The sequence below is a fragment of the Poecilia mexicana genome, unplaced genomic scaffold (assembly GCF_051168715.1).
Source record: "Poecilia mexicana isolate PSO_F unplaced genomic scaffold, ASM5116871v1 scaffold_13, whole genome shotgun sequence".
NCBI classification, from domain to species: domain Eukaryota; kingdom Metazoa; phylum Chordata; class Actinopteri; order Cyprinodontiformes; family Poeciliidae; genus Poecilia; species Poecilia mexicana.
The window spans coordinates 8646728-8672407 of NW_028263382.1; the positions used below are offsets into that span (position 1 = coordinate 8646728).

A 25680-nucleotide genomic window follows, 5' to 3' on the forward strand; every position below is an offset into this window, starting at 1 on the left:
AACACTACTTCGACATTTTTATTCAGATTAAAATAAAAAGTAGTCCAAGTGATTATTCGAGTAAGAGTAAAAAAAGTGTAAGTACTGAGTAACTCATGAGATAATTTGGTTAATGTTTAAAAATGATTTAATCAGACATAAATATTAAGATATGAACATATTCTGGGTTTTGTCCTGTTTCCTCTTCATTTAGTGAAGCTTCTCACAGTGGATGAAGTATTCAGAAATTTACTCCAGTACAAAAGTACCTTTTGCCAAAATGTTACTTCAGTAAATGCCCCGCCTCTCTCTTCAATCTAGATTTTTTGCTGTAACATTGAGGACGGCTCTGTTAAAAACACAAACGGCCAAAGTAATTCTTCTAATTCTGTAGGAAATTAATATAATGAATAAATCGAGTGTTATCTTATCTCAAAACCTCATTTTAGGGGGCACACAGCTTTAGTATCGAGGTTAATATGTGCTGAAATCGTGTGGACTCCGTGTTTAACGTGCGGACCTTGAATGCATCACCCATTATGACTCGAGCCAAGGCGGGAGGGAGGCGGGCTGCTTCCGCTGCTGTTGGTGCGTTTGAGCTCCTCCTGTCCAAGCTGGGTTTTATTTTGAGGGTCGTAAAGTAACTCTACTCCAGCACAAAACATTTTTCTTCACTGAACTGACCTGTAGGAGAAAGAACCGAAGCTCTCTAGGAGGAGAAACTACATAGTTTGACATCCGGTGGAGCGAAAAGCAGGTAAAGTTTAAGCTAACTCGACGTTACATCTGGAAATCTTTCCGCAGACCCACCGCTGCGTTAATTCAAACCGTTATTGTCACTTTTTTTTATTTTATTTACATCTGATTAACTGCTCAAACGTGTTTAATAACAAATATTGTTAGAAATGCAACTCGATTTTATTCAAAAATGATCTTAACGAGGCGTTTGACAAATAAAGCATTATTTACATTTTGAGTTTCGTTTCCATCTCCTCCCACATGACTTCTTCCCACTTCAGCCCAGCGAGCCCCTCAAAGTAAAACTGAAGTCAGTTTTTGATTATTGTCTGCCACGGAAATCCTTTATTGAAATATATTTTTGATGGATTTGATTTCAATGCAATTTTGAATAGATGTGGTTGTGATCGGAAATGCAGGTTTAATGTTGAAAAAGAAAACAACGTTTTTATTCAAACAATTTGGCTTTTTTGGACAAAATAAATATTCAGGGTGGCATAAAAAAGAACAAGAAGGAAAAAATGTACATTTCCATATCCTAATTGCTCAAAATCCTGGAAAACCTATAGAAATAATAATTTTATTGTCTTTTATAGTAGCTGAACTGATTTGTAGATATTCATAAACCTCTGCTGATGCTTTTACCTGCTGCCAGAAATAAATGAAATACCTTTCTGATATTTCAACATCTTCTTCTGGTTGTTGTTATTCAGCTGTCATGGTGTCTTCATGAAACCACACCCATCATTCGCTCCTGTTGTTGCTCCATTGTTGAACCGCAGGGTGTTTTTGTTGATGTTGGTGAGGGAGAACAGCCCTAAGCTGGTGACTTTATGTTTACCTTTACATATTGATAATGCATGAAATCTGAAGGTGGATGCACTTTTTAATGCGAAACAGAAACTTGGATAAAACCATTGTGTCAATCTGATGAGTCATTTTCCTGTCATGCTTGTCAGGCGAAAAAGTTTTCTGCTTTTTTATTTTTATTACTTTAATCTAAATTTTTTCTCTCCTGTTAGAACCTAATGTTTTAAAATAACTAGTCTTTGCTTTGTTTTGAATATTTTATTATTTTCTCATATTCAGCTCCCTCTACTAATACTTCTCTGTTATTCTGATTCCAGTTATACATGTCAGTAAATAGACATTAAACTCTGTGTTACATAGACGTATGTAATTAACTTTTCTACCAAAGAAGGCAGTGAAATTGCCTTAATATCATGTGATGCTGAAATTTCTTTCAGGAAAAGCATTTTTTACACAGAGTGCATCTCTAAAATGATCTAGAATGGTTGATTTGTCTGTAAAGTTAAACCCAATTTACCCAGTGGGGCTTTTTCTTGGACATTGTCATGGCATTCTTCAGTTTTTTTTTCTTTATTAAAGCAATCAGAGTCAGAAGTTGTGTTACATGTTTTACAAATAATAGCCAGATTGACTAATTTCTTGAATAATTTGTTGGCTAGTTTAAAAATGTATAATTAATCCAATCCAAAAGCAAACACAAAATGAGTACATGGCATCTTTTTTTAAACAATTAACACAAACAACAAAATGTCCCCAAAAAACATGATAGAACTGACTTTTCATGCAGACCTATGTAGCCACTGTTGCAGTAATCAATGCGACTAGATCAACACATGTATGAGTTTCACTAGATCTTGTTGGGACATTAGTCCTTTAATACCAGGAATGTTCTTCAGGTGACAAAAGGCTGACTTTGTAACTGCCTTTATGTTTATTTGAAGGTTCAGGTCAGATACAAAACATTTTACTGTTTTGTATGTGGGCAGTGTCCAGCATCCTTACCCACACATCCACTTATCCATCCGTTCATCTACCTTCCCCTCCATCCATTCATCCTTTTAACAATCAGTTCTCTTCTCCAATTAGTGATTTCAGTAGGAAAGCCTTTCTGTGTTTCATTCACCATCATCTCCTGTTAATAGCCTGTAAGTGACACTGATATAAATCGTGACTGAGTTTGTAGAAAATGTTTGTCATCCACTTATTTATCACTTTCCAGGTCTGTTTAAACTATTCTGAAATGTCCATCTATAGAACATCCAGAGTAAACATGGATTTTCTACAGTAACAGATTTTGGCCGCTTGAAAACAAAAACTTCTTAAATTGATGTTTCATCTACGTATTATTTTTGACTGAGCTGCATGTATCAAAGCAAACATGTTTCCATCAAACTAATGTTTTTATGTCTGGTCTACAGTGTAGAAACTGCAGTGCTGTTTTTAAACGCTGACCTATTTTGGTTTTTCACCCATTTCCTGTACAAAGGAAGCAGCTTTTAATGCATGTTGAGGTTTTTCAAATAAGTTTTTTAATGTCCTAAGAGATGTTACGGAAACTGAGCTAAACCAAATTCTCTTTCTGGACGTTTGAAGGGAAAATACTTTGTATTTGTCATCCAGTCGTATGATATGTTGCAGTCAGACTTTAGAACTGGGCATGGTTGCACCAATGTTGCTGTCTAATCTGTATTTTGAATGACATCATTAACGCCTCTGATAAAGAAAGAATACTGCGTGACTGTTTGTCGACTTGCTCATAACATTCTGTTTCTCTGACTCCAGGTTTCTCAAAACAAAAAAGTCTGACTTGTAAAATCTAAATCTCTGGTCATTTTCAGTTTGTGCAAGTTGAAGGTTGCCAGTCAGACCCCTATCCAAGGCTACTGGTGTTCCTCAGGGGTCCAATTTAGGACCAACTCACTTTCAAATCCAACTCTTCATTCTGTTGGTATCTCCCATATCCATCTGTACGCTGATGATGCCACGCTGTACACTTCTATTTCACTTATTAAGTGTGTGCAGTGCTTTTGGTCAGTGTGAATATGGTTGTGCATTTCTTGTTCTTTTATGATATTCTTCTGTTTCTTGCTGTACAATGTTTTCATGTTTACTGAACAGGTTCTTGTTGAAAATAGGAATTTGTTCTCAATCAATTTACCTGGTAAAATAAAGGTTAAAGGGGACATAAGTGCAAAATTCACATTTCACACATTTTTGTTTTCTCATTTGAGTTTCTGCTGCTTCTAAAAACAGAGAAGACCACCCAGCCTTTTTTGACAATAAGTAGGCCAGTCCCAATTAGCACTAAATAAATTAAATGCATGATAAATTAAAACGAGCCCAATAATTTCCATTTGCTTGATTTATCGTTTTTCTCTTTCTACCAAAAACTGGATGACAAAAGTCTTCAGTCTGGTGTTTTGGTCTCAACTAAACTGGTTTTTTGAAGGACAATTTTGTTTACAGAGACTTCATAATTCAACTTATTTGTTGTTTCTGTTATTTTAATTATTTTGGATATTTAAAATGTGTTCCAGTTCCAGCGTTAAATGTTAGAATTTAATTTATTTTTTATCCTAGAGCATGTGTTCGTCCATTGTTACGCCATTACCGTTTTATTACTTAAAATATAGTGGTATTTAAATAACATTTCAAACTATACTGTTGTTTAAAATGACAATACTATAATTTATCACAACAACTTCTTGGACAATTTATCGTCCAGCAAAATTTGTTATCATGTCAGACCGCCTAGCAATAAATTAAGGTTTTTTTGGTGTTTGAAAAATGACCTGCTTCAAAAACCGAAATCAGCAGGCACTGCCCGTTACCTAGCAACCCCAGCAAAGCTCAGCCTGTTACCTAGCAACCCAAGCTAAGCTCAGCCCATCACCTAGCAACCTAAGCAGCGCTCCAGCACGTTTGCTTCCCATGAAAAAAGTTTTTTTTTTAAAGTAATTGTCATGTATAAACTAGTTTAGGGGCATATCGTTGCTGTTAATCCGTAACCATACATCATGTGAGTTTAAACCCAAGCTGCCTGCTTTCCTGGAGAAGTCTAAATAACGTCCCATGACCGGTTCTTCCCACCGAAACACAGAAGTCTCTTTATCGCGATAAAAATGTTGGAGCCGGCGTTGTCCGAGGCCCCGTCTCAGACCTTGGGTTTCATTGTGTGCAGGGGGGATGGTGGCTGCGTACGAAGGCCAGTCTTTTGCTGCTCTGAGGAGGCGGTGCAGACAGAATGGGACCCTGTTTGAAGACCCTCTGTTCCCACCATCCGACCAGTCTCTCTTCTACCAGCGAAATCGCATTGGACACATTACCTGGAAAAGACCCAAGGTAAGGAAATGAGAAACAAGGACATCCCTGGAAAGGGTTTCTGCTTAAAAACCAACAACAAACAACAACAAAAACAAACGATTGCTATCTCAACGCTTGAACAGTTACGGATATTAATCTGAGAAATCTTTTGAAACAAGACAGAGAGAGAAAGTAGGCTGAAAAAAGGGGATGGTGATCATGAATTAAGAGTGAAAGTAAACAGAGGAGATATTGAATCGGCTGAACATGGAGAAGAATTTAAGGAATTTCTTTTATCTTTTATCCTTCCTGAAATCCAAACTGCAACGAGTAGAAGTCCTTTTTTGTAGTTTGTTTTTTGCTCCACTCAACTCACTGAGATGTTTATCTGTAACATAAATAATATGCATACTGGAATTTTAAAAAGTAAATGGACATTGTTGTATATAATCTTTTTAACTAAGGGAATAAGAGATGAGAAGGCTGCCTGAAATCAAACTCTGATCCAAAACTGTTACTTCCTCAACTTATTTATCGCTTTAAAAGACACAAACATGTCCATAAATGACCGTCTCCTCTGAGTCTGGGTTCATTTAGTCGTGTCACTTTAAAGCAGAACACCAAAGAGGTTTTTAATCTCATTGGAAGATGATGAGCAGATAATATAGAACAGAAATAATTGTGGGCAATTTAGTTTTAAAATGAAGGTTTGTGCTCTTTTTAATAATACAAAGATCACATCCTGGAGCTTATCTGGCTAATATGGGTATAAAACTTTGTTCTCTATACATGCAGGAGAAAATGACTGAAGACCAAAGAACAGGGTTTAAATTAATTATAATTTATTTTAATATTAAGGGTCAGTTTAATAAAACTCTATAAAACACAACTGAAAAAACTAGGGATGTAACAATGCTTAAAAATAAAAAGGTTTTTATTCTGCATTTTCATAGATTTTGTGCCGCAAACTCAACAAACCGGTCTCCTTCTAATATTTATAAAAAAAAAAAAAACTCAAAAAAAGGAAGTCTAAAATATTTGACTGTTATACTAAAATATTTAAATCAGCTTTTCAAACTCAGAAATTTCCATGTTTTGTTTCTAGAAAACTTCTGCATTACTTCTAGCGTCTGACCATAGGACAACACTTCAACTATTCTGAAATCTGCAGCATGATGTTTCCCATTTCATTACCTGAACGACTTGCATCGCTTACATATTGTTCATGCTTTATTTTTCACTTTGTGGCGTTATTAATTCCTACTGGAAACCAAAATGGTGCCAAACGTGGTTTAAGAGAAGCTGGAGCATGTTTGGTTAGAACGATGTCGGGCGAAACCGAGATCGGTGCAGTGAACTAGAGCAGGCAGCTCAGTGAGAAACTAGGGCTGAAACGATCGCGATTAATCGATTATTGAAATAATGAAATAATTAACTAATTTAGTAATTAACTGGCGTATACTGACTAAAAAAATTGGCGTTTACTGAAAAAAAAAAAACATATTCAGAGGTGTAATTGGGCCAAAACTACAAAATGCATATAATATACATTCTGCATTTGAGATGGAAAAGACCCTTTATCTAATCTGAACATCTGTTCTACTCAGAAATCATCAAATTACAGTTTTAGCTTCGCTGGGTTCAAATTCACTAAAACAGTGCTATGGTTTTGCATTTTGAGCAATAAAATATTTATTTCTTTTACAATTGAAAATATATATTTCTTTTTAAATATGTTATTTAAAAATAAATATTTTTAAATGAAATAAAAACATTTCATGTTTGTTTGCAGGAAACAAAGATGAAATACACTGCTCAAAAAATAAAGGGAACACTCAAATAACACATCCTAGATCTGAATGAATGAAATATTCTCATTGAATACTTTGTTCTGTACAAAGTTGAATGTGCTGACAACAAAATCACACAAAAATCATCAAATTTATTAACCAATGGAGGCCTGGATTTGGAGCCACACACAAAATTAAAGTGAAATGTTCCCTTTATTTTTTTGAGCAGTATATTTTTATTTCTAATATTGTATGTAAAAGTGGATAAATAAAAAATCTGTTGAAGGCTCCAAATATTTTTATCCGATTAATCATCAGAATAATTGATAGAATATTGGTTTTACTACAGCAGTCATTAGTTTTAACATCGTGAGATCTTCTTACACCCTGGTAAACGGTCTGGGAATCGTCCTTCTCAGTCACAGTCGACGGGCCGAACTTGACACCAGGAGCCACATTTTTATCCACAGAGGGGAACAAAACTAAACAAATGCAAAACACACTCAACAAACCATGAAAAAGTTCAAACAGTGAAGCTCTTTAATGTTAGCAGACCTTGATTTGTTTCCTGTCTGAATGATGTTTTTCATTTCTCATGATTATTTGTTTCCAGGAGTTCATTCTGCTGAAATGGGATTCTCCAGATTAAATTATTGCTCAATAATTTCCATAAATAGATTTATCTTATCTCTCCTGCTCAGTATCTTCACAATAAAAACACACGCCTCTTTAAAACGCCTCAGAAGGCAGCAGAGGAGATGATGTTTACAGTTTAATGTAAGGAGCAGCTTTCTGTGTCTTCCTCTCCTTCTGGCTTGGTGGATTCAATGTTTGTCCTTTTTTAATTATAAATGTAAAATTTTACCAGTAACTTTGTCCAGATTCTTTGTTCTCTGAGTAAAAACAACTACTCTTGGATGAAATGAGCACAGTTCAATGCTTTCTCTGTCAATCATTAATAATTTGAGCAAATAAATAATTAAACTAGTGGCAAAGTGCAGCAGGAAATCAACATTATCGATTCTTTTATAGAGGGATGAGGTAAGGGAATACTGCTGCTTGCTTAACAGGATCTTTTCCTACTGTGTTGAGTGAAGGAGTGTAAAAATGCGACTCGAAACTTTCCCATCTCCTGAAATGTGCTAACTAAAGAAAACCATTTTATTTCAGTAAAATATTACACACTGAGTCTATGACTGCAGCTACCAATTATTTTAGCTATTAATTATTCTGATGAATAATCGGATAAAAGGAAAGAAAACCTTTCTTATACAATATTAGAAATATGTTAAACGATATCAATAAACAGTTCAATTCCTTTTTTAAGTAAGAAAAAATAAACATTTTATAGCCTAAAATGCAAAACCTGGATTCCTTTAGCAACACTTGATTACTTGTAACAAAGAATGCATCTGATTACTAAACCTACTGCGCCATTACTTCAATAATCGATTGATCTTGATTAATCCTATTAATCATTTCAGACTTTTTGCTTTGAGCGAGTGCACATCATCATGTGACGTTGAAAAAGCAGAACTCCCTTTCAGCTGTCAGACATCCAGCTGAACCAGTCTGAAACAGAGCAGCCGTCTGCCTCGACTTGTTTTATTTAGACGGGAAAGGGAAGGAAAATCTACAAATGATCTGCTCCAGTTGGACTTTTTCACACATAAAAACAAATCACTTCATAAATAATTAGTAAAAAATGTGGAAGTTATTATTCATAATGAAGCGTTTTCCAACAGCTTTGCCCCGTTTTAGCCTGAACGAAGGAGTGGCCCGTACCTTACAGGTGACGACATTTCTCTGGTTCTGAACTTTCTGAGAATCTCAAACTCTTCCAGGAATCTGAATTCAGGCTTCTGTTTCGGAAAAGTCTGAATCAGTCGGAGAAATGCTCATTTGTCTTTAGATATTTTATTTAGAAAATCAGAGATCAGTATGTGAGAGAAGTAAAACAAGAAAGAAGAAGGAGTAAGAAGTGAAATAATTCTCCTTTTGTACCTGATCAGTCACGTACATGGTTCCTTCCACCCATCTCTCTCCTGCAGGGAGTTTCTCTCAGTTTCTCCCATCTCTGGTTAATTAACTGGTACCTCTCTCCCTAAATCAAACCCGGTTCAAGCGAGTAGGAAAGAATAGAAAAAAACGTTTCCACTGAAACCTCCGATATCAGTCCCATAGGTGTAACACTTGCTCAGAAACCTTCATTATCAATTCATTCTTCCCAGTAAATAAGTAAAAGTTTTATTTTCCAAGACACTTCCAGAAGTATGAATGCCTCAAGATGCTTGGTCATCTGAACTGTTTTTGGTTTTCTTTACGTTTCTGACCATACATTTAAACGTTCCCTGCTGTGTCTCAGTGACATACCAGAGCCTGTTCCCACAGAGTTGCTGGTTTTGCTGGGTGGTTTATCTCAGCTCTGTTATTTAGCTGCTCTCCAGGTTCCCTGCCTCTGTTTCTCTTTGGCTTGTCTCTTAATTGAGCAGCATATTTACTCTTTACTTATCTTTTAATGTTGACTGAGTCCTCTGGGTAACACCCTGTCATTCATTCTGCCCTCCAGTAGCAGGCTTAGATAAATGCACCACATAAAGAGACAAAATGACTGAGTTGGTTCAGTTATTTGCTTTAAATTAACTTAAAGAACAATTTCTCAGCTGTTTACCAAAAGAACAGGCTGAATGCTAATTGCATTTACACATAGGTAAATTATACACAAGTATTGCTAAAACGTCTACTCAAGAACTGAGTAACTGATCAAATGATCAGTAATTTAATATTTAAAAATTGCATCATCAGACAGACCAAAATATAAAGTTAAGAGGATATTTTGGTATTTTAAGGACAAACATTACAATAATTAATATAAGTAACAAACAACAACAAAATCAGGCAAAAGAAAATGTTTCCAATTCAGTTTTGTTCAATAAAAAACTTCAGAAACCTTAGCAGAAACTGCAGGTGTGTGTCTGGTGAATTTTTGGTTAAAATACGTTTGTTTTTCATTCAGTGGGTAGAAAATCCAGAAATTTTACTCAAGTAAGAGCAGAAATACTTCATAAATGTAACTAGTCACTGATTATTTTCTCCTCGTAGGAGTTGAGCAGCAACCCTCGCCTGTTTGTAGACGGGCTCAGCGCTCACGACTTGCACCAAGGCCAGCTGGGAAACTGCTGGTTTGTCGCTGCTTGTTCCAGTCTGGCTTCCAGAGAAGTACTCTGGCAAAAGGTAAGAGATCATCTGAACCGGGTGACAAACTCAAGGCCAGGGGCCAAATCCAGCCCCACCGTAGCTTTTTATGTGGCCCTCTGGATTCCATAGGGACGTGTAAACAGAGCCTTCAAGATGGCAGCTGTCCCCTTAAATAGTTTATCTACAGCTGCATTTTCATTAAAATTGTGTGAAAAACTCTGTAGATATTCCATTAAAGTTCAGAAAAAATAATTTTGCAATTCAGTTGTTAAATAAGAAACATAATTAAAATCAGAAGTGACTACATTTGTTTATACAATAAGTCATTAAAACCATGATCCTCATTCCACTTCCTGTTGTCTTCTTTGTCGCTTCTGCCTGTAGTAACTTCCTGTTGTTGATCATGTGACTCATGTGATGTGAAAATAAGTGTTTCCATTACATTTTGCGAAAGCTGGAAAACACCTCATTCTTGCACAAAAACATATTGAAAAATGTGCGTTTTTTCTAAATTGCCGTGTTTCCATTAAGTGAATTTAAATCTGCTCAATCACATGAAAATGCAGCGGGTGCAACCTAAGCAGTTTTTATCTGCATGCTGCCAAATTATCAATCAGTCAATCCAGTTGTTTGTAATTTTGTGATCCTGAAAACTGATGTAAAATCAACAGATCCACGCACTTTTTAATGCACACATGTGAATCTATTGCAATTTTTCTGCAAAAATGGTAAAAAAAAGAAAAGAAAATCAGGTTTGAGTGATGCTATCTCCCTCCTGCAGGTGGCAGTATTTCTGACTTCTGCTACACTGCTGCTACATTAAACATCTTGCATAAATATTGCAACATTTCTTGCAAAGATTTCTAAATTAGCGCCACAAAATCAGTGATTTTGATTGCAAAAATTCACAAAAACAATCGCAAAATTCACTGTAAGAATATTTATGATCTTGATTCAGCCCAAAGTAAAAATGTGTTTGACACCACTGGTCGAGATGGTTTACACGTTTCAGATTCGAAAAACCAATAAATAGGAAGAAAATGAACAAACAAAATGCTAAAAATTTTAATTTTTTTTATTTTCCTTTGAGGTTCGCTGTTTAACAAAACAGTATTTTAGTTTAATAAGAAATAAACCTGTAATTCTCAATTTAGAGGCTAGGTGTGCAAAATGCTAAAAATTAAACTAATTAGTTATTTTCCTTTAAGTTTTGCTGTTTTATGCAGCAGTATCTTACTTTAGCAGTGAATATCCAGTTATTCTGACTGGAGAAGTCAGTCAGAGTTGGTAAACGGTTTCTGTTTGCTTTGTGGGTCACACCTCTTTAGCTATCATGCTGATTTCAGCCCAGCTGAACGTCAGTGTGTAGCCAACAGATGACCTGCTGATCTTTGTGTTCGTACTTGGTCTGTAACACACATGCATGTTAGATTAATCCAATCAGCGTGTTTTTTATTTTAGTGTGAATTCTGTCATTTGTGTTATCAAATTAATTTTATTAGCTCTTAAGCTCTTGACACAAACTCTGCTGTAGATATTTCCATGTTGACTCCTAAAGATAAGAGTTTTTAAAAAGCTGGAGTGAAATGTTTGTGTTTTTGTAGATGAAACGTTGTTGAAATGCCATGTTCTGGACTGTTTATCCGTCTCGTTTGCATGGTAATCTACATTTTATTTGTGTGTGCACGCCTTTAACAGTTCTTTTGCACCACTTGTTAGGCATTTATGTTATGTATGCCAGAGCTTTAAATCATATATTAACTCACTCATTAGTATAAGTAATGAATGGAGATGGTGATCAGTGCCATTAAGATTTTACCAAAAAGGTTTGTTGAAAAATCCGTAAAATACTGAATAAAAATCCAACAAACTTCTCAACAAGCATCGATCATCCACAAGGTGGCACCGATAACTGTCTAAAAAGCCTGCTGCCTGATTTTTCATTTAATAACTTAAGCCTTTTTTATACTCTATTAGAAATGCATTAAAATTTCTAATTTAATGCATTTCTTAATGCATTAAATTAGCATTAATTTAATGCTAAATTAATGCTAATTAATTTAGCATTAATTAGCATTAATTAATGCTAATTACTTACTTATAAGTAATATAAGTAAGTTATATTACTTATAAGTAAGTAATATAACTTACTTATATTACTTAAGTAAGTTAAGTAATATAACTTACTTAATTGTAAGTTATATTACAATTAATATAACTTAATTGTAATAAACAAACAATTAAGTTCATTTTTTAATTAAGAAAATAAACATTTTAGTGCCTAAAATCCAATAAGATTGAACCAGATGAAGCTAAAACTACCACTTGAGTTTTGGGTAAAACATATTTACAGACAAACTGTTTATATCTTAATTGAAAAATAGTTTTGGCTTAATTATTATTCTAAGTGTGCTGTTTGTTTTAATCGATTACTACTTTAGTTGACGATTATTTCAATAATCACGGTTAATCGTTTCAGCCTGAATAAAGCATTTATAAATACATTATTGATCATATATTCATGTCAGCTGGATAAATAAATTATTCCTACTGATTTTGGATCCCCGGGTTTGGTTTTCAGCAGATGCTTTTTTATATTTTTAGGCTTTTTGTTTTGTTTTTGTTTCTGGCGTGTTTTGGGTCCGGCCTTTGTGGATTGTGCGTTTCCTCTGTGTTTTCTCCGCTGCTCCCTCGTCTGTCTCAAAGGTCTTCTGTACCTCTCAGTTTTCCATCAGCCCAAAGGAAACTGAACTCTTTCCCGGTGTCGGTCTGTCTCTGTGGGCCTGGCAGTTGTCTAGACACCCTGCATGGTTCCGAAACAAACATGGTTCCAGTGTGAGGAGGGCAAGTTAGATGACCAGTTTCAACACTATATGTAGCATTTCCAAAAGTATTTTTTCATTTTTACATTCAGTATGTGTTTCTTTAGGCCAGAGCTCTTCAGCCTAGGGGTTGTGGAGATGTTGCAGGTGGATTGTGAGATTTATGATTAATTGTTGTGTGTTTTTTTTTAAGAAATGTTATTACCTAAAATGAAATAATAGCATTTGTTAAGTGATGCTTGATCATCGGCAGCTAAAAAATACTTCTAACATCAATATGTGAAAAGCTCAGCTCTTAAAGGACAAGTATTATTTAAAATATATTTATATTTTTTTGCATCAAAAACACACCCGGAGTGTTGCCTTGATTCTTTCATGCGTGTTTGAGAAACCCATGGCAAGCATTCAGCTGTGCAAAACGTTTGGGTGGATCTAGTGCCGCCTTCGAGACGCAGCTCCTCCCCCACTCAGCAGCAATTAGCAAACCCCTGGTGGAACTGGGGATCTGCTGAGCTCTTCTCAGTGCAACGCTGGTAAAAACATTGTTAAAGGGTTAACAGAAGAGCCATGCTGTTATGACTTCCTGCAGGCCGAGTTTCAGAACAAGCAGAAGTTTCTTAAAGAGACAGAGACCCAATTTCAAGTTGTTAAATTACAAAGTAAGATTTCTTTCAAGTCACAGTTGATATGATTGTTTAGGTTTGTTGGCTCTAGTGGCCTTTATTTGAAAGTAGTTTGACAGGAAACAGGGTAGTGAGAAAGGGGGAAGATAAGTGGCAAATGTCACCAGGCTGAGAATTGAACCTGTGACCACTGCCACAAGGACTAATGCCTCAATACTTGGGTTGTGCTTTGCCCCTGAGCCACTACAGAACACCCAATATATGAATTTTATAACAACTGGGGGTAACAGTTACTTGACTGTGCTGTGAAATAGCACTATGTGCTTGGAAAATACAAATACTGTCCCTTTAGCGTCAAAACAGTGAAATTTGTCCATTGTTTTTCGGATTAACTGACTCGTATTTGGATATAGGAGATTTTCTTAACAAAATTTGAACCAGAACTAAAACTGCTGCTTGAGAAAGTCGGAGGTTTTCTCAGCATGTGGTCCTTTCAGCAAATGGCATTTTTAAAATCTGTATACTCTAGTAATCTATTACTAAATTAGTTGACAAGTATTTCAGTAACTGATTAATCACGATTAATCGTTTCAGCCCTAATAATATTTCTGTTACATAAGCATAATGAACCAGCCTTGCCATCTGAAGCATTTAAGTTTCTGCCAGCCTTTGATTCATCATCATTTCTCTACATTTCATGATTTATTTCTTGTTTAGTTTTCGCCGTAGAGGTTTCTGCCTAAACTCCGTCCCACTGGATCCTGTTGCTGTTTGGATGTTTTTGTTGTTTGCTTTTAGTGGAAAAGTTAAACATTATCACACAGAAAGAAAATAAAAACCTTTTAAGCAAAAAAATATATATAAAACAACATTTCATCTTTTCACATCTCTGGTGGTTTTAGGCAGAAAGTGATGGAGACAGAAAAACTAACAGCGTTTAAAGGTTTGTGAACACTTTATTGGCATAACACAGGCTGTAGGATACAGAGGAAAATCTCTTCTATAAATATGGGAAATAAATGTTTTTATTTCCTAAAGTTGTATTGTTTAGATCCAAATTTAAATGATCATGAAATGGATGCATTTAAATTTGGATAATTTAGCTGGAGGATTTTATGTTACAAAATAAATACACCAATTATCTTCGCACCTTTTTATTAAAATCAATATTTAAGAATTATTTAATTAAAACAAGCTCCTATCTTGCTGAAAATTACTTGTAAGTTTTGTCCTAATTAAAATGTGCTAAGATATTTGAAATATAAACTAAACAAAAGTACTTGGTAAGATGTTGTGTGTTTGCAGTTCAGCTCAACTAAATGTAATCAGAAATGTAGACTAAAGGAAAAAACAAGAGTTTTTATAAATCAGGTTTTGTGTCTGTTCCCTGCCAGTGAAAACAAACGGCTTTCAGAGATTGATTTTGCTCCATTTATCTGTTTTCTGTCAGGTCAGTGTGCATGCATTGTGGTTATTTGAGGTTTCATTCACTGCTGTTTCACTGAATAACATAAAGACAAAACTTCAACTTCAGACTATATCACACTAATTGGATGAAAGTGAGAAATGAAGTGATTTCATCAGGCATCGTTTTTTAAGCTCATTGTTTATTTTATTCTCAGTTGTAAGTGGAGGCGGTGTAAAAGCATGCAACAGGACCAGTTTGTTAGAAAAAATGTTTTTTGTTTTTAACTAATAACGTCCGCTTAGGCCTTCTTTTAGTGTTGTAGTTCGACCGCCATCCAGCAGAGGGCGCCGCTGGTCATTCTTAAATGGAGCCGTTGAGACAGAATAAAAGATGGCGGCGGCGATATCTCAAAACGGTGATGAGAGACGGTCCAAACAGAGTCCGATGTGGGATGGAAAATGCACTTTTAAAAGGTTCTGTTTAAAAATATAAACACTCAACAAACTCCGTAACGTATTGCCTTAATAGCGCTCATTCAGACGAGCTGCATGGCGGAGCATTGTAACGTGATTAAAAAAAACATGGCGGCAATTAGAAAGGTAGAGTTTGTCGTGAGCGAAGTTTTACATCAAATTGATTCATGCAAAATACTTTGAGTGTGGAAATAATTAAAATAAATCGGTAGCGGTAGTTAAAGACATGCAGACAAAGATTTAAAAACGTTTAGTGGGTTTGAGGGGGGAAAGTTATACTGAAATCTAAACACATTCTCTACTAAGACTGAACGCGGAGGGTTACTTCTCGGGTATGAACTCAATGGTGCAGTCGAGGTTTCCTGCTGTGGACCCGTCCTTGTACGCGAACAGGAAATACATGACCTTCCTCACTTTCGCCAGCTCCGCGATCCTTTCCCCGAACTCCTGCATGTCGGCCTCCAGACACTTCAGCGGTGAGTCCTCCGGGTCCTCGGCGTTTCTCCAGAACGTCCCGATCGGTTCCAGGAGCTGACGGGTCATCAGGTTGGTGAGGTCCGGGGTCCAGTGCTGGGAGATGCCGGTGATGGTGACTCGGCCGTGGCCCGAGAGGGAGAAGTACCAGCGGGAGAAGTTGAGCTCCTGGACGGGGAAGTCGAGGCGATGCACGGCTTCGTGGGGGAGCAGCAGCCGCTCGCCGTCCTGACGCTTCTGCCCGGTTTTCTGCAGAGATGAGACGCGACGACGCATCATCTACAGCGATGGAGATGAGGAAGGAATGAGAAAAATTCAAAAAAAATCTTTACAACATTTTCTAAAGTGATTACACTTTAAAAACACAAGATCTTACCAAGTATTTCTGTCTACGTTCTTGTAAAAATATCTTATTCCTGAAATAGGACAAAATTAACTTACAAGCAAGATATAAGAGCTTATTTTAAGTTAATAATTCCTTAATATTGATTAAAATAAAAAAAACTGTTCTACTGACAAATTTCTTCTGAGTAAAATAGTCTGCCGTTGCAACTAGAACTTTTTATATCATTAAGGAATTATTGACTTAAAATAAGCTCTTTTATCTTGCTGATGAGTTACTTGTAAATTAATTTTCTCATTTCAGGTGTACTAAGATATTCGCATCAGAAACTAAACAAAAACACTTGGTAAGATTTTGTTTTTAAGTGTGGCAGATATCGACTCCGCTTCGTGACATCAACTCCCCCAGGGTTTTTGTTTTTCCCGTTTTTTGTTTTTTTTCTTGGATTAATCTACAAAAGAAAATTTAGCAAAATTTCAACATTTCAAATACAGAAATTTTGCCGTTCTTGAAAATTTCTAAAAATTTATTTTAATATGAATTTACTTCCGTTTTTTCCATTTATATCATTAATACAATGCCGTAGCAGAAACACTAAAGCTGACCAAGTATTTTTTGTTTCTTGTGTAAATACCTTCGTTCAATTGAAATGAGACAAAACTAACTTGCACACAGCTTTTCAGAAAGATGCAGAAGCTTGTTTTAAGTTACTTCCTTAACATTACCAGAAAATGTCACTGGCAGATTTTCACTTATAACTTATAACAAGATATTTTTCCCATATTATGAGTGAAAAAATCTGCAAGAGGAACTAGAACTTTTTCATCAATATTAAGGAATTATTGACTCAGATCAAACTCCTATATCTTACTAAAAAGTTACTTGCAAGTTAGTTTTGCCTTATTTAAAGTGCACTAACATATTTTCACAAGTAGTTAGGCAAAAAAAATACTTGGTAAGATTTTGTGTTTTTGCAGTGTACCAGGGAAAACTCTTGGTACACAAACAGTTGCATCAAAAGAAAATCTAAAAAATTTATTTTTGTTTGCAAAATAAATGTTTTGCAAACATATTAGTCGCCTCTAAATATGGTATTTTTGAATAATTGCGTCCGATTTCCTGAAGCTGTCAGAAAGTGAGAACCTCACCTCTGTCAGATCGGTGTCTTCCTTAAACTCGAGCACCAACTTCTCAGAGGAAGATTTATCCGCGTCCATGTCCACCTTCGATCGTATTCCCAGGTTCAGGAGAGGGAAGATGCCAGCCTGTGTGGAGGGATACAGTGATGGATGCAGCTGAGTTTTTCCCTCCCTCCTCCTCTTTTCATAGACTCGCTCTGCTCCTCCCTCCCCTCAAACTGTTTCCATCACGCTGGACCAGTTTCTCTCTCTGGCCCTCCTCCTCATCCTGCCCACAGGGAAGTTCAGTTGGGACATATCGACTGTCATGAATGGATGGAGAAGAGTAGCAGGACATGAGATTGACCCAAAAACATTATTGTACCGACTGTATCCCAGTCCCTCAGTTAAATTTAGAAAATAAACTATTTTCCTCTCAGACTTCTTCAAACTTTTAACAAGAAGTGATTACATCTTCCTAGAAATCAGATTCTCTGAAAGCTGTGGGTCATTTTTTTTATTATTTAATGTTTTTTTTAAGGCGTTAACTTGGTGAGTGATGTTTGAAGATGCTAGGCAACTGGGACGCTGATGACGTCCAGAAGGGAACGCTGAGTTTCCTGAGGGATTCTGGGAGCACCGCTCGTCTCGGCTCGGTGGATCAGGTGTTTATTTTTAGCCGCCACCTCGCTCAGGTTGGAGTTACATCAACGTTGACGTGATGTCAGTGGGGACACGGCGCAAGATGCGGAAGAACCGCATTCCCTCGGTGGAAAAACTCTGAAGAGTCGGTTTTTACTAGAGGCGGATAGAGTAACCAGAAATTATACCCAAGTAAGAGCAGCACTACCTCAACATATTTTTACTCAAGGAAAAATAGAAAGTAGCCGTCCAAGAAATTACTGAAGACAAGTAAAACAATATTTGGGAAAAAGTTTACTCAAGTAACTGATCAAATTATCAATCAGTTAATATTTAAAAATCACATCATTAGACGTCCCACAATGTAAAGTGGAAATTTTGGTATTTTAAGGACCAAAATGGCAATAATTCATATAAATAACTAAATCAGGCAAAAGAAAATGTTTCCAAAATCAGTTTTTTTTTTTTTTTTGTTTTTCAATAAAAACTTATGAAACTTTAAAACTGCAGCTGTGTGTGCCTGTGTCTGGTGAAGTTTTGGTTAAAATATGTTTGTTTTTCATTCACTGGATAGAAAATCCTGAAATTTTACCCAAATAAGAGTAGAAATACTCCATAATACAATTACTGAAAAGTAAATTAAAAAAAAGTTACTCAGGTAACTGTAACTAGTTACTACCAACTCTGGTTTTTACAAAGAAAAAAAATCCATCTGTAAACATGCTTCATCTGGGAGATTAATCAATTTTATCAATTAAAAGGTTATTTTGTTTTTTAAAGATTTGAGAAAAATCAGCATTTTTTTTCAACCAATGCACTGCTTTTGTTTCCATATTTCAGGGTGACGTCAGCGAAACTACAACACTAAAATACGATCTCTAGTCAGACGTTATTAGTTAATCTATTGGAACTAACTTTAATCTAATAAACATTAATAAGTCGATTAATCGTGTGCATCTCCAGAACTCGGTGATATTCATTTATTTATTTATTTTTCAGGTGATTCCGGACTGGAAGGATCAGGAATGGAACGAAGAGAAACCAGAAACGTACGCCGGGATCTTCCACTTCCATTTCTGGCGGTTCGGCCAGTGGGTCGACGTGGTGATCGATGACCGGTTGCCGACGGCGAACGGAGAGCTGGTGTACTGCCACTCCAATGACAGGAATGAGTTCTGGAGCGCGCTGGTGGAGAAAGCCTACGCCAAGTGAGCCTCTGGTTATTTTTTACTAATAATTAGTTTGCTTTTTCGACGTCTTTGTCTTCTTCGTGCTTCTTTTATGACCTGTCGCCTAGCAACGGTGACGGCGCTAAAGACAGGCCGATAAAAATAAAGATTAAGATCTTGCTTGGCCTTTTTTTTTTTATCATTTACTGGATTCTTTTTAATTGATCAAAATTTAATTCATTACATTAGTTAAGGCTGCAACTAAAGATTATTTTAGGAATCATTTAAGCTTTTTATACAATATTAGAAATACATTATAATGTGCAAATAAACAAATAATTCCACTCTTTAAAAAGGAAAATAAGCATTTTATTACCTGAAATACAGTAACATGCCAGTCCTTTGGGTAACCTTTGATCATCTGATGCATCTGCAGCTACAAAATATATATTTTTGATTAAAAGATTAATAACTGGATTACAAACAATGGTTAATAGAATATTTTATTTACAAAATTTGGACTTGGTGAAGCTGAAACTATGCAACTTGATGATTCTGGGTAGAAAATATTTACAAACAAAAGTGTTTATCTATGACGTTGATGTTTTTTGTACAGTTTTGACTGAAGTACTATTTTAAATGGATTATTCTACATTTATTTTTGAGTGTATACTAGAGTTAATGATTTATCGATTACTGAATTTGTTGACGATTATTTCTGTAATTGATTAATCAGAATGAATCCGATTAATCACGATTATTCAGATAAATCGATTCATGTTATAGTTTGTTCCCTGTCGGTGTGTTTGAGGTTGTGTGGGTGCTATGAGGCTCTGGACGGGGGCAACACCGCTGACGCCCTCGTGGATTTCACCGGCGGCGTCTCTGAGCCGATGGATTTGACGGAGGACGGGATCAAAGACGAAGAGGAGAAACGCACCAATCTGTTCGACAGAGTCCTGAAGGTTCATGACAGAGGAGGCCTCATCAGCTGCTCCATCCGGGTGAGAAAGAGACGAAGGAAACCTGCAACGTCTCAAACAATTTAGGAAACGAAACTGATAATGGCTGGTTGTCGCTCCAGGCGGTTTCTGCAGAGGACATGGAGGCCAAGCTCGCCTGCGGCCTGGTGAAGGGCCACGCGTACGCAGTGACCGACGTCCGCAGAGTGAGGCTCGGCCACGGCCTGCTGGCCTTCTTCAAGTCTGATAAACTGGGCATGATCCGCATGAGGAACCCCTGGGGCCAGAGGGAGTGGAACGGGCCCTGGAGCGACAGGTCAGCAAACGCACCGTCACTCCATCAAAAATCAGTAAAAATACTGAACATGTTCATATTTATGTGAAGATGTGAAGTTAGAATCTTGTTAAAAAAATTAGAGATAATGTCTGTTTGTAGACGAACACTGCAAAAACACAAAAACTTGCTGAGTAACTTTTGCCTAGTTTCTGGTGCAAATATCTGAGTACACTTGAAATAAGACAAAACTAACTTACAAGCAACTTTTCTGCAAGATATAGGAGCTTGTTTTAGGTCAATAATTTCTTGATATTGATTAAAAAATATTTGTTACATTGGCAGATTATTTAACTTATAACAAGACATTTTTTCCCATGTTGTAAGTGAAATAATCTGCCAGTGAAACTAGAACTTTTTCATCAATATCAAGAAATTGACCTTAAATTGACCTTAATTGACCTTGTCGTGCTGAAAAGTTGCTTGTTAGTTAGTAATAAATTATATTCTATATTAGTGAATTAAAACTGAATTTTAGTTCATTTGTATTGTTTTCATCTCCAATCTCCAGTCGCGTGTGAAAACTTGGATTTTGTCGAGTGCATTAAATAACTGCAGCTGTTCTATGGATGTTTTCATTGGACATAGCGTCTCAGATAAATATTTAGGTGACCCTTGTAAACATGCGTTTTGCTGTTTTTCAGCTCTGAAGAGTGGAAGCGGGTCAGTAAGAGTGAGAGGGAGAAGATGGGCCTCACTGTGCAGGATGACGGCGAGTTCTGGTGAGCTTCAGCGCAACGCCGCCCCCTGCTGGCCACTCAAGGCTACAGCATCTCTGCCTCCAAGCATGGCTGCAGCTAACGATTGCTTTAGTAGCCGATTATTCTGACAATTAATCAGATGAAAATGTGAACACGAAAGCCCTTTTCATACAATATTAGAAATACCTTATAATATGCAAATAAAGAAATAATACAATTTATTTTTTAAATACCAAAATAAACTTTTTATTGCATAAAATGCAGCATTTCTTTCGTGAACACTTTATCATTTGTAGCAAATGAATTTTAACCAGGTGAAGCTAAAACTGTTAATTAGATTTTTTTTTAAATCTGCACATTTTATACATTTTAATTTAACTTTTTCAGCTTTTTATGCAATATTAGAACTAAATTAAAATATTCAAATAAACAAATACTTCAGTTCTTATTTTAAATAAAAAAATTAATGTGTTATTGGCTAAAATGCAGTAATATAGTATTCCTTTAGTGAATTTGAACCAGAAAGAGTTTTGGCTAAAACATATTTACAGGCAAAGGTGATTTTATTTTACATGTAAAATGTAGATGCATATATTTTGTTCAGTTTTGGTTTAATTATTGCTCTGAATATGTTGTGATTTTTTTCAGTCTATATTTTCCACTTGGTGATTAATCGATTACTAAATTAGTTGATTATTTCAACAACTGATTCATCACATTTAATCTAATAAATATTTTTCAGTCCTTCTTTGATGTTGTTAACAGTTTATTTCATCTTAAACTCTTGCTTTCCTCCTTTTATTCTTTCTTCCCTCTCATCTCTTCATCTCCTAATTTCTTCGTTTTTGTCCTCAGGATGTCGTTTGATGACTTCCTCACTAACTTCACCGACCTCATCCTCTGCCGTCTCATCAACACATCCTATCTGAGTTTACATAAGACCTGGGAGGAGGCCGTGATGCGGGGCTTTTGGCGTCGCCATGACGACCCGCTTCGCAACCGTGCCGGAGGCTGCAGCAACAACAAGCTGTCCTTCCTTCAGAACCCGCAGGTGTTCTTTGGTTTCACACAGCGATGTTAGGCTGCGCTGACACAGCAGCTCCTCATGCTCAGATCCTCAGGCTGAAATATGATGATGATTCTTTCATTTATTTTTTTTGCGTGGTCATTCATATTATTCAACTAATTTATTTTTTTTTTCTGAAATCCAATATGTTTTTCCCCTTTTTTTGTGCTGAGATCTTTTTACTTATTTTTATTTATTTATTTATTTATTTTGCCTGGTAATTCATACTGTTGAATTATGAGTTTGTTGAAATCCCATTTTAATTTTTTTTTTCATATTTTTTTCATTTATACTATTCAGTTGTTTTGTTTTGTTTTTTTCCCTCAGCTGGAATCCATTATTTTTCGTGTGTATTGTCGTTCATACTATTAATCAAACTTGACTGCAATTATTCAGAACCAGGAGCGGTGGCATTGTGATGCAACGCTTCAGTGACTCAGACTTTTTTCATCATTTCATAATTATAATCTTCAGTCATTGTTTACGTCCATATTTACCGTTTCTGGTTTCTTCTGGTGCAAAATCATGATGTTTCATGTTAATGCCGTAAAAGTCAAATAAAATGCGACACGACTGTTCAGACTGTAGACACTTTGAAAACAATCAGATACAAATTAGTTCCAACTATGAAGTGGCACTGATTAGATTTTTGGGGGGTGAAAAGATCAGAATTGGTTTGTTCAGACGTCTGTAAAAAAGTCTGATTTTGGTCGTATTTACCAGCTGTGTCTTCTTCTGCTGTTTGACTTGACATGCGTCTTCATTTTGTGTTGCAGTACATGTTTGACGTGAAGAAGCCGAAAGATGAGATACTGATCTGTCTGCAGCAAAAGGACCGCAAAACCGCTGTGAGAGAAGAACGAGGGGAAAACCTGCCGATTGGCTTCGAAATCCAGAAGGTAGTAAAGAAACATCTGTAGAACGAGCGCCATGACTGCAGTGTTGGTAAAACTACGCCTCACCTGTGGACAGGTGGAGCTGAACAGGAAGTACCGTATGCATGTTGTGCAGCAGAAGGCTGGAGGAAGCATCTTCATCAACTCCAGGTCTGTGTTTCTGCGCATCATGCTGAATGAGGGCCGATACGTCATCATCCCCACGACCTTTGACCCCGGCCAGGAAGGAGAGTTTCTGCTGCGCGTCTTCGCCGACGTTCCCACCGACTGCAAGTACGACGCAAACCCAAGTTCCTGCAACTTCTGTTCAACTTCACTGTGGTTCAAAATGAAATCCAACCACAGTTCAAATGTCACCTTGATTTGTTCAAATCAAACTTAATGGACCAACAATTCAGTTTGCACCTTTTATTTTAACAACAAATAGTGACACATTTCCATTTTCCTTAGAAATTTAACGTCTCAGTAACTGCCTATTACCTAGCAACCCCAGTGGAATTCCACCCGTTACCTAGCAACCCCAGTGGAATTCCACCCGTTACCTAGCAACCCCAGTGGAATTCCACCCGTTACCTAGCAACCCCAGTGGAATTCCGCCCGTTACCTAGCAACCCCAGTGGAATTCTGCCCGTTACCGAGCATTCTGCTTTATTTCTTCTGTCCTGCAGGGAGTTGACTCTTGATGAGCCACCTCAGACCTGCTGGTCCGGGTTGTGTGGTTACCCGTCTCTGGTCACTCAGGTCCACGTGCTACAAGCTAACGGTTTGGCAGCACAAGACTCAGACGGAGGTATTTTCTACATTTATTATTGTAAATTGTTAATTTTAAATTTTGAAATTAAAATATTCTTCCCACATTGTTGCACATTTTTTATTTTTTTTCATGTCATTAATCAGAAAAAGCAGCAAAACCCTAATAAATCTTTTTGTTTCTCCAGGCTCAGATCCCTATGTGATCATCCGCTGTGAAGGAGAGAAAGTTCGCTCTGTGGTTTATGAAAACACCTGCAGCCCCGTCTTCAACACCAAAGGACTCTTCTACAGGAAGAAAGCCAACCAACCAATCAGCATCGAGGTTTGAGTCGCTCTCTTTTAAAACGTTTAATCCTATCCACGATGTTGACCTCCTCTCTGTTTCTCTGTTTTCTCAGGTTTACAACCACAACATCATTAAGGACGGTTTCCTGGGCCGCGTGTCGGTGCCGGCCGAGCAGGGAAAGGTCCAGAAGACGCTTCACCTGAAGGAGAAGGACGACGACAACGACCTTCCTGGGACCATCAGCCTGGTGGTGGAGACCAGCTCAGTGCTCACCAGCATCTGAAACCAAAACTTTTTACGTTTACGTCTTTTCTTTCTTTTTTTTAATAAAATGCCTTCAGTATGAACTCAATGTTTGCCAATCAAAACACCAAATAAATCCTCTGGGTTTATCACCACTTACTTAAAAATAAACTTTTATCGTTTCCACATATTAAAGTATGAAGGGAATATTTGGGACATGCTAAAAGAAAAAATAATCATAAAATTGCAAGAATAAAGTCAATTTTATGAGAAGAAATTGTGTTATGAGAATGAACTCATAATATTACAATAGCATTTGTAATATTACAACTTTATTCTTGTATTATTGTAACTTTATTCTTGTATTACTTTATTCTCATATTTTTATGACTTTATTCTCGTATTACGACTTTTTCTTGTATTATGAGTTTTTCATATTTGTTTGACTTATCATACAAATTTATTCTGTTTTATTTTTTTTCCCTTAGCCTGTCCCTAATACTCTGTTGTACGTTTCCACATTGTGCCTTCTACTTTTATTTCTTACCTTTATGGTGTTTTTCTATATGTGGCACTTTATATTATGAAGGTTTATTTAGTTATCATCATATATAGATTTAATTAATTAAAAAACATAATGCATAACTATATTAACTTAAGTCCTTGTCTGTTTTTACTACAATCATTTAGAAATTTATTATAACAAACTTATTCCAGAAAGGTTAGAGGTCAGGTGTGACTTTGTTGGGTGTTTACACTTCTGCCATTAGGGGGCGCTGTGTCTGATAGTTGCCTACTAGTATGATGCTGTGTTTTTAAACAGTGCCAATTTTTACAACCAGAGTTAATTTACAGAAATGAACGTCGGATCGGGTTAAACGCGCCCGTCTTTGTTTCTGGTGGTTTACGTGTTGCTGCTGCCATTTCTGTGTTTAAAGTGGATTTAAAAATGAGTTTAACTGACAGCTGAAACTTTTACCTGTGAAAACAAAAAGGACCAACAACACAAGCTTAAATCTTTGAGGAGTGACCTGAGCATGAATTATTTCATCTTCTCTGCTTCATTTTTATTGATAATGTCATCATGTAAAGCCTTTTGTCTATTTGTACATGTAAGATACATTTATTAAACTTTTCCAGTCAATGATGATCAGAGTTTAAGTATCTTTTTGACATAAAAAATGTTTTTTATATATATTTTTGCAGTAAGTTGTGTAATTTGTGTTCATCAAGATGTTTTTTAAAGATTTGAAATTAAGCAAAATAACCTGCAGTGGTGATTTAGAAAAAAAAGGGAGTAAATTTCCACCAAAAAACTCAAAATTTGAGATTAATTTAATGTTTTTAGAATTTTTTATTTTTTTGGAAGTTAGAAAAAATTTTAAGTTCTTTTCTAGAAAATTTCTGATTAATTTGAAATCTGAATTTTTCTTGTAAATTTTCAACTTTTGAACTTAAATGTCCAAGTTGGGATTTTTTTTAAGAGTAATCTCAAAATTTGAGTTTGTTCTTGAAAATTTTTGACTAATCTGTTAATGTATATTTTATG

At 36.2% G+C, this 25680-nt stretch overlaps 2 protein-coding genes across 2 annotated transcripts; one reads left to right on the forward strand and one right to left on the reverse strand.

The window, feature by feature from the left end:
• Positions 1-550: 550 nt before the first annotated feature.
• Positions 551-25281, forward strand: capn5a (calpain 5a). Its single transcript, XM_088011641.1, has 13 exons — positions 551-736; positions 4709-4869; positions 9723-9854; positions 18721-18929; positions 19702-19894; positions 19975-20168; positions 20831-20908; positions 21743-21938; positions 22730-22852; positions 22926-23122; positions 23518-23639; positions 23788-23924; positions 24001-25281. The coding sequence occupies exons 2-13, from the start codon at positions 4714-4716 to the stop codon at positions 24169-24171; spliced, it is 1908 nt and encodes a 635-aa protein (XP_087867767.1). The 5' UTR covers positions 551-736; positions 4709-4713; the 3' UTR covers positions 24172-25281.
• Positions 15466-17476, reverse strand: ompa (olfactory marker protein a). The gene is made up of 2 exons (XM_014985655.2): positions 17110-17476; positions 15466-15897 (listed from the first exon to the last, which is right to left on the reverse strand). Exons 1-2 carry the CDS (start codon positions 17176-17178, stop codon positions 15466-15468), a joined length of 501 nt encoding a protein of 166 aa, XP_014841141.2. The 5' UTR covers positions 17179-17476.
• Positions 25282-25680: the final 399 nt, after the last annotated feature.